The sequence below is a fragment of the Aulostomus chinensis genome, chromosome 10 (assembly GCF_037954235.1).
Source record: "Aulostomus chinensis isolate RoL2024-O1b breed Wild chromosome 10, RoL_Achi_v1.0, whole genome shotgun sequence".
Taxonomy (NCBI): domain Eukaryota; kingdom Metazoa; phylum Chordata; class Actinopteri; order Syngnathiformes; family Aulostomidae; genus Aulostomus; species Aulostomus chinensis.
In genome coordinates, this window is record NC_141329.1 from 19664255 (window position 1) to 19676288 (window position 12034).

A 12034-nucleotide genomic window follows, 5' to 3' on the forward strand; every position below is an offset into this window, starting at 1 on the left:
AGAGGCTTAACTCCAGAGAGGTTTTCTATAGTTTGCACACAGTTTCATGGGGTTTCATTTATAGCAGGTAGAAAGTGCAAATTCTGGATAAGCATGATTTTGTTGCATGGTTAAAAACTGACATGTTTGTAAGATTATATACAAATGTAGGGATCAGATTTTGTTCCACCCTGTATTGTTAATATTTGAAAGCAAATATTTTATCAAGAGCATGATACATGTGCATAACTTATCAGATATACAATTTTATTACCAAACCAGGAAGTGCATACCTCTGCAAAGGCGCAAGAAGCTTGTGAAACCTGATAGTGTGTGGATTTTGCAAGAGCAGCTTAATATGTGCACGACTTCAGCTTGTCAGTGTCGTTGGGCAGGGACTCAAACCTGTAAAATTTGGAAAAGATCTGACGATGTGGAGTCCAGATGCAACAGTTTATTGTTTTATGGCAAAATATTATAATTGGCTGCAAACTCTCAGTCCTCTCAGTAACTCGTCACAGAGCTCTTCAGAAGCTTCTGACAAAATTTGAATTGGATCTGGTCAACCTACAGTGGGGAGTACATCAAAATAATGAAAAAAACACATAATTTCCTGTTGCCGCCAGGCAATGCTATAACAAATCCACCCATACCACAGCCTTTCACCAAGTTAGATGATAGTTTTGGTGTAATCCTGCTAAAAATACCATGATTCTACAGAGACTTCCATCAACCTCTCCATTTATGTCTCTCCTCTTTATTGTTTTCCCCTCCTCTTGTCTCCCCCTGCTCCCTTCTGCTCCTCCAGGTACAACATGTCTGGTGGCCCTGCTGTCTGATAAGGAGTTGACGGTAGCCAACGTGGGAGACTCTCGTGGAGTTCTTTGTGATAAAGATGGCAACGCTATTCCTCTATCGCACGACCACAAACCCTACCAGCTGAAAGAACGCAAGAGGATCAAGAAAGCTGGTGAGAAACAGCTGCAGCCCAGACACTTATACTTTTCCTGACTGGTTCTGGGAAACATAACAAGGCTGTAGTTAAAACCTGAGGGAACATCAGAAGTAAGCATACTTGTGATCAAAGCTTAGTACAATTATCCTTTTTTCACATCTTGTCTCTGGCTGACATCACAACCTTGAGAAGAGTCTGAATGGAAAGTAGCAGGTTATCGAACACAACCAGACTGAGTAGATTGAAGGTGTATTTGGACGCATGATTCTCCCTCCTCCTCCTCCTCCTCCTCCTCCTCTCTGCATACTCTCAAAGCAGGAGAGATGATGGATAGTTGCCAAAGAAGTTAGCCAGTGTGGTCACAAGTCAGGACAGCTCATCAGCTCCATCTAATGGTTTATCTGGGTACTAAACCTTACAGCTATATCTCCATCAGGATGGCAGTAACTCGTAAACGGTAGAAACTTTTTACTTGCACCACAAGTTCCTCAGATAGAACTGATGATTTGAATATTAATGCCGGAAACCCTGGCAATGAGAAACTGATAAATTATGCACCAAGGTACCTGGTAGGTGGGTGTGTGGGAAAAGATTCATGGCCTTTTTTAAGCTTTAATGTCATATGGACAGGAAAACATGACTTGACCTGAGCCACAATGGTTTATCTAATGATCTATAAATTTTACTATCAGATAACTTGGTTCATGTTTCTCCTGTAGCATTTAACTTTTCTGTGTGTTAATCTCTATTCACAGATTCTGCATTGAAATAAATGCACAAATTGTTAAATGTGAATATGTAGATCATTTTATTTTTGATTTAAAGGGGACACAGGAAGTGGCTGTCCAAGATGGCGGACCTTTATGTTACCGCATTAGCTGATGAGTTCTGACATTCGCTGCCTGTAGATTAATTGATACAAATCACTTATTTTGATTTGATTTTGATTTGAATTTGATTTTCCCTTGTTGTTATTGTTGTTTTTGTGACTTTGTTGCCTGATCAAGGTCTGTAACTAAAACAGAACATTTTCAATAAAATTTGTTCTGACAGTATTTGAAACTGACTTCTAAATAAATACAAGTCACTGACAAATCAGTGTTAATTGAACACTTTTATAGAATGCATTCATAAGTTTATTCAATAGATTGGTAAATTGACTTAACTTATAAAAGTCCTCTCTCTCAATGGCACTCAAAGCACTTTACATTGATGTCTGTCATTCACTGATTGACTCACACACACACACACACACACACACACACACACACACAGAATGTGGCTGCTGTCATGAAAGGTATTGACCTTTTTATCAAGAAGAATTTGAGTATTAGTATCTTGCTCAAGGAGACTTTGGGGAAAGCGGAGATCAAACCAGTAACGGTTTGATTACTAGTGGCGTCTCTTCCACCTGAGCCATGCTGGACTCAGTAGTCTTGACAATTAACTGCTTAGTTTTATTATTTATGGTGCTTAAGAGAATGGGGGCAGCATGGCTCAGTGGTAGTGTGGCCATCTAGCGACCAAAGGGTCGCTGGTTCGTTCCTCTCTTCCCTCAATGACCATGTCGAAGTATCCTTTAGCATGGCCCTGCGACGGACTGGCGATCCGTCCAGGGTGTACCCTGCCTCTCACCCAGTGTCAGCTGGGATAGGCTCCAGCGCCCCTCCCCCAAAGTGACCCTTAACAGATAAGCATCATAAAAAATGGATGGATGGATGGTTCTCAAGGGAGTCCCTGATGTTCCTCTAGTTTCTAACTGTATTTTGTGCCCAACTTTCCCCCACTAGTTATGTCAAAGTTGCTCCCCGATCAGGAGCCTGGTGACACAGAGGTCTTGTCCTCTTTAGTTTTTAGAAATTTAGTTATTTTAAGCCAAATGTGTTGCAGGTTATTTTAAAAATCGAAAGAGATGTAATTTGATTTTCCTGCTGACACATATTTTTTGAGTCTTCAGAGCCCTGATCTCATGACCTCAGTGTTTTCAAACTCCTGGCAATCATCCTGCATATGAGAAAAAAGGAAAATCTTCTAACCCAGTATGGAAGTCTGCAAGTAATCCAGTCATTTCCAGTACGATTCCCCACTTGCAAATCTATCCAAGCCAGAGAGGATGTACTGGCTGTTCTCACAGGACGTGACATGAATTATAAGTTTGTCCAATGTAAACACTGTTTTCAGGAGCCTTGCAGTGAGTGAAAACATGATTCATTTAATTATTTTGGCTTTCATATGATCACAGTAGATTAAAAATGAATAATGCTGGCAGCTGGCCCAGGGGAATAAAGATAATCAACTCATTAGTGACACACGCGCGCGCACGCACACACACGCACACACACACACACACACACACACACACACACACATCTTCCTTTCACCTCCCACATGTTTAATAACTTTATGACCATTTCTCCTCGGGCTCAGGTGGCTTCATCAGTTTCAACGGCTCATGGCGAGTACAGGGCATCCTAGCAATGTCCCGCTCTCTTGGCGATTATCCCCTGAAGAACCTCAACGTGGTCATCCCGGATCCTGACATCATGTCCTTTGATCTGAACAAGCTCCAGCCAGAGTTCATGATCCTAGCATCAGATGGCCTCTGGGACACCTTCAGCAATGAAGAGGCGGTTCGTTTCATCAGAGAGCGGCTGGAGGAACCGCATTTTGGTGCTAAAAGTATTGTTCTCCAGTCGTTCTATCGTGGTTGCCCTGACAATATCACTGTCATGGTGGTTAAGTTTAAAGGTAAAGCCAGTGAGCAGTAGACCCCTCCCTCTACTACATATACAGCTTCTATATTACATTTTAGCATAAGCAAGAATGAGCTTAAATTGAAAATATCACAAACCCACGTTGGAATATTTTTATTAACAGATGTTTATCCTTCAGTTCACCAAACCACACCCCTCTTACTTTTAATGCTGTAAAGGTTTCACTTTGTCTTTTCATTTGGGCTCAGCCAAAGTATTAAGACACTGTACAGCCAGCTGGGTCACTGTTATGCAAATAGTGTGTGTGTGTGTGTGTGTGTGTGTGTGTGTGTGTGTGTGTGTGTGTGTGTGTGTGTGTGCGCGTGTGCGCGTGCGTGCACGTGTGCGTGTGGTGACATTAGACGACTATTTTTTCTGATAAACTTGCACACTTTTGTCAAATTAACAAGACACTTTCAGGTCAGTGGTGACAGCCTGGAGATTCACGTTCATATTATTTCTAATATCTTTTACTGAACGTCTGGCTGACCTCTAAATTCTTTTTCTAAATTCTTATCTGTATTTCCATGTTTTCCACTCATATTGCAGTCAACAATGACTGCACCAAAAATCCTGTCAGTTAAACAGGGCGGCAGGTCCCCCCCCCCGATTAAATGCATGTCACTGGCGCCAATTTTGAAGTGATTCCCAATACTACACGTGCAACACAAACCTCTACATCAGTACTGTACAGCAATACTCATGTCACACTTGCAGAATGTGGAGATGAATGAGAGTTTAGTCTTGAGTCACCCTGTTTTATTAGTCTAGTTGTTGAATGTCTTCTGTTTTGATTGTTGATGACTGACGACTTCTTAAAGACTCCAGCTCTGTTTGGTTTGTTGAGCCCCGACTTTATCAGGATCTGTGTACTGCTGATAATGTGATGAACCGTCTGTCAGATAGTGTAGTAGCGTGTCAAAGTGTAAAAAAGGTCACTTGAAATGAGTGTCAAACCTTTCAAAGCAATACATCTCCAGTTAATGTAGTCATGTCACATGATGGCACTAACTACTGATTATTAATTCATTAATACTGGTTGTGATGGTATTTTATGATGTAATAACATTGACTGTTGATGTCAAAACGTGTAAAGAAAAGTAATGAAATTTGGTTTTGATAGTGCTCCAGTGTCTTGGAATTAACCTGTTAAATCAACAGCCCTTTTAAAAACTCAACATCACCATGCCATGAGATTATTGATCCATTCCTTTCAATCCATACAAAGATGCTGAAAATGACATTTAACTGTCACCTTCTCAAGTCTCACGTCCTAATAAAGGTTTAAGTTCGTCCTCCATTTCTCTGAACTCAAAATGTAACATGCCTTTGAATGAAATGCATTATTGTTGCCTTGTTTTTTTTTTTCATTCTGCTGCCAAAACTACAGTATATGTGTTTTTTTTAAACATCATAACATTCACGATAAACCACCTCAGTGTCATAGCGAATAAATTCACACGTAGAATGAAAAAATGTCTTCAACAGACATGAAATTGTAAGATGAATGTACAGTACATACTGTCCACGTTGGCGTCGCCCAACTCTCGCTGTTGATGCAGCAGTGAAGAAAAGAATGCACCGGATCCTGGATTGTTCAACTTCAGTTACATAAACCAGATTAGAAAAAACTCTGTGTGTGTGTGTGCATATATATATATATGTATATATGTGTGTGTGTGTGTGTGTGTGTATATATATATATATATACGTATATATGTATATATATATGTGTATATATATGTATATATATGTATATATATGTGTATATATGTATATATGTGTATATATGTATGTATATGTATGTATATGTATGTATACGCACATATATACATGTATATACACACACACATATATACATATGTATACATATGTATACATATATATATTTTCACACATATATGTATATATGTTTGTATGTATATATACACATATATGTATGTATTTATATATAAATATATATACATATATATGTAGTTTTCAGTTAAACATTTTCTCCTTGATAATGAACATTACAGAATTTATGTGGCATTTGTACTTGTTTTTTGTTGACTTTAATAAATGATGTAAAAAAAGAGAGAGTTCTGAATTTTAAAATGTAAATCAAAAAATAACATTAAAATTATAAATGATTATACCAGAGTTCAATTTGTTGTTGGGTTTTCTTATTCCTTGTGAGGGAGAATTTATTCAAGATATTTTGTAAAGCTTGACCGCCTCATTCTGTGCCTCCTGCTGGTGGGCTACATCTACATTGAAATACTAATTAAGATAAGATGAAACTTGATAAATTCCACAGTGCTTAAATTTGCATATTAAAGCTGCTCAAAAAGTACCAGTAGAAAATAGTGATCAATCTAAGAACAATGGAGTATAAAGACTCATATCCACACTTTCATTTTTTTCCAGACTTGTTTGCAGATTTATCGTTACTGCAGAGAAAAAAACAGACAATTGCATGCAAGAATTATAATTTGGGATACATTGAAATTGTGCAAAATTAATTCTGGGTTCGAAGTGGTGAGTGATGTGACTCAACAGTGCAACATTGTGAAATGATTGTGTTTGATTTCATTCTCATCGATAAACCAAGTTTATTGTTTTATTTAGATACATTACATGTATTTTTCCCCATTTTTATTACTGTAATAGAGCACAACAGTCATTGAAGTAAAATGAAACTGAGGCATCTCCAACACATGTCTCATTCACACACACACACACACACACACACGCACACACACACACATGGCCAGCTACTGGGCAAGTTGCTGATCTGACCATCGGGAGCAATTTTGGATTCAATGTCGAGCAGGAAGAGCCGGAAATCAAACCCTGGAGCAAAATTAGAGTCTGTGCATAGAATAACACTCAGTGTGAGTTTTCCAGGAGACACATGGGAGACTGAAATCAACAGGATGTTATTGTGTTTCTAAGCAGAAACTGAGGTTTTTGACCGTCAGACATCCTCGTTCCCCTTGTGACGCATGAAGACGGCAGTATCGCTGTGACGTTTTGGTCCAGTCCTGGGATGCTTGTATGGAGAGAGGTAATAGACGCTACAGCATCTCTGTTATGCAATTTTGCATCTCTATTTTCCGGTCCATTAATGTATTGATGTGGTCGATGAAAATAAAGTGATAGAAATTTCCCAAAAAATCTTTTTTGGCTGACAGGTTTTTTTGGAAGCTTCATCTTAAGCCTACAAATGTAAAGATAATCTTTCACCCACATACCACGATGCATAATCCTCAACTAAATCTGCCTGGTGAAGTCACTGCTATGGGACATCCAACCAAACAGAAATACAACCCCCCCCCCCCTTGGCTGACCAAATATGGGCTTCCTGGCTGCTGGTGTTTATGTGATGATCGGGGGCAGGTGTGATGTGAGTCCAGTAACTGTCCCAGAGAACTGCATGTCACCCCTCTAAATCGCACCGTCACTTCTGATTATAAATAGCTTTACGGAAAGCTACGCAGGGACCGTGGCTATCCTGTCACAACAGAGGGGAGGGGTCACTTTAACTGTGTGTTCATAAGGCCTTGTGATAGCACACTGTCTCCATTAGAGACAAACAAGCTGAGCCTGTAGACAGACAGCAAAGTAGGCTCAAGGAGCTCACTCGTTCCTAAGAGGACCTATTTTCTTGGACAAGTTGCTTTTTTCTTAATAGCTTTTCTAAGATATGGGTATGCACGGTTCCAAAACTCAGAAACAAGTCCTGATGCTGGGCCTGAATGAGTCAGGAAAGACAACTTTGCTTTATAAACTCAAGTACAATGAAAGCGTGGTGACTGTGCCGACTGTGGGCTTCAATGTGGAGACGCTGGAGACAGACAGGAGCAGTCCGGGGCTCACGGTCTGGGACGTGGGTGGCCAGAAGAAGATGAGGCCTCACTGGAGGCATCATTATGCTGATACAGCTGGACTGGTGTTTGTGGTGGACAGCTCAGACCAGAGGCGACTGGATGAGGCTCGGAAGACACTCCATAAGGTACTCGGATTGTTGTTTACTTTTTCCATCTCTCAAAAAGCAAGGGTGAGCTTCAGAGTGTAAGATGGCATGAGGAGTTAGAACAGAAGGCAGTTTTTCTTGGGGGAGGTCTCTCATTTTTAGGACAGACACGTATAATCATGACATCCCAACTAAGAGAATAAATAAGTGAAGAAGGGACACTTTTGAGATGATCATCTGAAATTCAGGATGCCCTCATTTTAGTATTTTTTCATTCAAATTCGAGGTGGTCAAATGAAACGATGCAAAGGTGCAAAAGAAAAAGAAAATGTAAAAAAAAAAAAGGCAGAAAACTGTATAATGTATGACCTTGACAACAGCTTGAAGCTTTTCTGCAGCAGTGTGCTAGTAAATGAAGCCTTGATGATACAGATTATGTAGATAGCTTAAAGGCATCTGTCTGCATGTAAGTGGTGCTGGAACAGAGTATATTACATTTTGCATTACTCGGATAGTATTTTGTTGAGGGGAGATGTAGATATTTGTATACTGTACCTGTCTGGGCATTTTGCTGACCACCAGAGAGAAATATACATCCTCCTGCCGTGATAAATTATCCACTAAATACTTTAGTGTCCAGAGGTGCGGTCTGTTTTTATCGGGGCAGGGGGCTTGTTAGTTGAGGTTAGTAAAAATGTGTATGAACAGCAATCTGTTATCCTTTATAATCATTCACATTAACTCTAAACTTTACATTAAATCAGCCTACTGAACTTTTGAGAACTTTTCAGGCAGTTTAACACTGACCTTTGTACCATTAAAATTATTCGCTGCACTCAAATGTTATGTCAATTGAAACAACAACAAAGAAACGTGGGAGTTTTCAGGCTAGTTCGTGTGATTTTAAGATACTCAACATCGGTACTTCATTTATCATGTGATAAACAGAATTTTTATACGACTTCAAATATTTCTCAAAGGCCTCTTTGAGAAACGGAACATAATTACACACAATTTTGTGTAACTGACAAAAATTCCAACTTCTCCAACATTTGGAAAGCCAACAAATCTTCCATGAATATTTCTATACTTGCTCTGGATGATGATTGAAGAGGGAAATGTTTGAGCAACACTGGGCTGTAAGAAATATTAGCCATCAAATGGATACTGCATTTCAAAAGATTGACCAGTATCTGCCCATACCGATGACAGACTGGTATTACAGTGCATCGTTTCTTGGATCACAACTGAACTGTCTGAGTATCATGAGGTCTAACTGTTGTTCATATTATGAAGTGTTTCTTTACAACATATAAGAGCAAAACAAGTTTATCCAGATGTCTGTGTCTTCACGTAGTCGACGGGTTTATCTGAAGAGTGACTTGAATGCCGTGTTAACCGAGTGTGTTCTGTTCTTCAGATCTTGAGGTTTGAGGCTCTACGAGGAGTTCCTCTCGTGGTCCTCGCCAACAAACAGGATCTTCACGGTGCTCTCAGCCCCGATGCGCTTTGCACGAGACTGGACTTGAAGAGAGTGTGTGAGGGCAGAGCCTGGTTCATCCAGCCCTGCTCAGCCGTCACCGGCATGGGACTGGAGGAGGGTTTCAGGAGGATCGTCTACCTGATGAAGACCCCACTGAAACAGACTCAAGAGGACATTAAAGTTAAGATGAAGTCAAAGGGCTTCAGTATCTCAGCCTTGTTCTGCGGTTAACAGATGAGGGAGGAGAAGATGCTTCATTCATACCATGTGTTGAATTCCTGCCTGTGGCAACCGAGTGAGAGGACACGGCGCCAAGATGGATACCATTAACCCAGCGGATATCCTTCTGTTCAGTTTCTTGACTGAATCACAGAGAAGATAAAATGTTCTGGCTGTGCTTGTGGTCCACAAAAACCCCTCGACAAGTCCAGGGTCCTCAGGGTGGTTGTGAGGAAACATTCAGTGCAGGACAAGCTGTCATGAGCAGCTGGCTTCTATATGATCTTGAAAAAGGACTTAAAAAAAAAATCCTTTGTTTTGTCGGTGCAATAGTGTTTGCACCTGTTATACCTAATGACCATATATTTGTATTTTCATTTGAGTTCAGTCCTATGCCTCTTGTACTAGATTTATTTGATCCATATGTTATTGTTGGGTTTTTTTTTACTACTAAGGAGGTAATTATCACTTGTGAATGTTAGAAGCATAGAAAGTTGTGGTTGAATTTTGATTAAATTTGGTAAAATAATAGATGTAAGATTCAGGAAGAACTGATTACATTTTATATTTAATCCAGAACTGGATCTGGATCTGATAGTGTCACATCACCTTGTTGGAGGCATGCGAGTGCCCTCCAGTTTATTTATTTATTTATTTGGAGTGATGCTGCTATTATCTTGTCTCCCCACACGTTGAGACGTGAAGATACTCGACTTGACCATCTACTCACATTTAGCCAAACATGGCGTGTTTTTTTTTTCATATTTAGAGAGTAATAACTCAAAAAAGTCACAGTAACAAATATATCACAATAAAATATAGACTGTTGTGCCATCAGGCTGCAGGTTTTCCATGTCTCAGTACTTTGTTTAACACAGCTACTGTGCACCATGTGAGCACAACGCAAATTAAAACAATGAAATAAGAAAGCGGTCATAATTGCTGCTTTACACACTTTATGTGCATAAGATAGAAAATAAAACCCATTGATAATCCCAACAATGATATAAAACTAAGATGAAATTTGAATACATAGAGCGGAAAACCATAATCTGTGTAAATATATCTATTAAACACAGGTCCCATCACTGATTCCTGCTCGTTGCTCCAAATAATACAGGCTGAAACAACGTGTTTAAACCACAGTATGAGGTCAAATAGAAGTCGGATTAATAGAAATAGCAACCGAGTGTTTGGTAAACATCCCAGACGTCATTCAGCTGTGGAGGAGACTCTGCTGAATGCACGTACATATATTATTAGTTCATGGTGTGAACACATTCTGTGAAATATAGGCAGTTAAATAGTTTCATGGTCTTGCGAACTTTTCAGTCTGTGGGGCTGTCGTAGGTCAAGGAGCAAAGGGTATGAGCCTTGTTACTAAAAAAGTTAAATTGTATGAAAGACAACAATGTTTCACTGCATTTCTGGCTAAAACACAATATGTGAGTGAATAATTACAAATACATCACTTTGAACTGACGCTGCCATCATATTCTCACCACCACCCATCGACTCACGTTTAACAGAACATTTCTACAGTCCAGCAAAAAGACTCAAGCCTACATTCTAAAACCAAGATTAGGAGAACCTAGTATACAGAGAGCCTAAAGGTAGACAAAGTACTGCGCAGATAAGTCTGGAGTTGAGCTGAGCTATAAGAACGTTTCTCCAAGACTAGTGAGCCTTTTCAGAAACTCTCCCCTATAGGAGACTTAAAGATGAGAAACACACAACTGGCTACCAAAATATAAGCACATCTTTGTTTAATAAATCACAATATTAATTTAAAATAATCTTAGAATAAGATGAGTGAGAACAGAGTAGTACGGGTGTCAAAATGCCCTCCAGGGTCTGAGCTGGATCTGATGTCCCGGTGAAGTGGCTGAGGTACGTGCGTCTGGCAGGCTACAGTGGCGGGCCGAGTAACTTGTCCACAGCAGGAAGTGGTGGCGGCGGGCTCACTTTGTGTTAATAAATTGCAATATGAATGCGAAACAGTCGTAGGATGATGTGAGTGAGGTGAGAGCAGTATGATTATCAGAATACCACTGAACAGCTGGGGCAGTGAGACTTAGCCCAACTGGTTCTTTACAACATGTAGGCCAAGCAGTCCAGGGAGTGGTGGTGGCTCGTTTACTTCCAACTATTTCTCAAACTCATGACCTAAAGGAGACAACAGGTCTCCCTCCTCCTACTGGAAACAGCTCCCCAACCTTTCTGTCTTTGCCGACAACCACCGTAAATATCTCATACAGCGTCCAACCCCCAGGGTATGGCGTCTTCTAAAGTAAGATTAATCAAATCAGTGGTATTTCAGCTCCCCAAGACCATGTGAAGTCAACAGAAGAAGAAAAACCGTACCCCACACTTAGCAATGGTCTGCCATGTCCCAGGCAGACCTAATAACCTAACCTAAGAACTAATAGAAGACTATTACTGCTGCACAGGTGCATTTTAATTGAAGGCTTACCTTTAGCTTCAGCCATAGAAAAGTGAGGCTTTGGTTAAACAATAAATTATATTTTAAAATGCAGATAAACTGAATTTTGCAAAGAAGAATTAGAAAGTTTATTATTTTCACCTTATACAACTGAAAGATATGAAAGATACCCGCTAGAATATACATCGAACTTGTGATTAGTCGTCTAAATGTCCTCGATTCAGAGATAAATTTATGAATATAG

General features: G+C 39.8%; 2 protein-coding genes across 2 annotated transcripts in view; both read left to right on the forward strand.

Moving 5' to 3' along the window:
- ppm1lb (protein phosphatase, Mg2+/Mn2+ dependent, 1Lb) overlaps window positions 1-4384 on the forward strand; it is a 55220-nt gene extending 50836 nt beyond the window's left edge. Inside the window, exons 3-4 of the mRNA XM_086216320.1 lie at window positions 788-949; window positions 3362-4384. Of these exons, the coding sequence (XP_086072446.1) occupies window positions 788-949; window positions 3362-3702 (503 nt within the window). The 3' untranslated portion in view covers window positions 3703-4384. The remainder of the gene's footprint in view (window positions 1-787; window positions 950-3361) is intronic.
- A 2988-nt stretch (window positions 4385-7372) lies between these two features.
- Window positions 7373-10151, forward strand: LOC147254777 (ADP-ribosylation factor-like protein 14). Its single transcript, XM_086216322.1, has 2 exons — window positions 7373-7684; window positions 9066-10151. Exons 1-2 carry the CDS (start codon window positions 7376-7378, stop codon window positions 9357-9359), a joined length of 603 nt encoding a protein of 200 aa, XP_086072448.1. The 5' UTR covers window positions 7373-7375; the 3' UTR covers window positions 9360-10151.
- Window positions 10152-12034: the final 1883 nt, after the last annotated feature.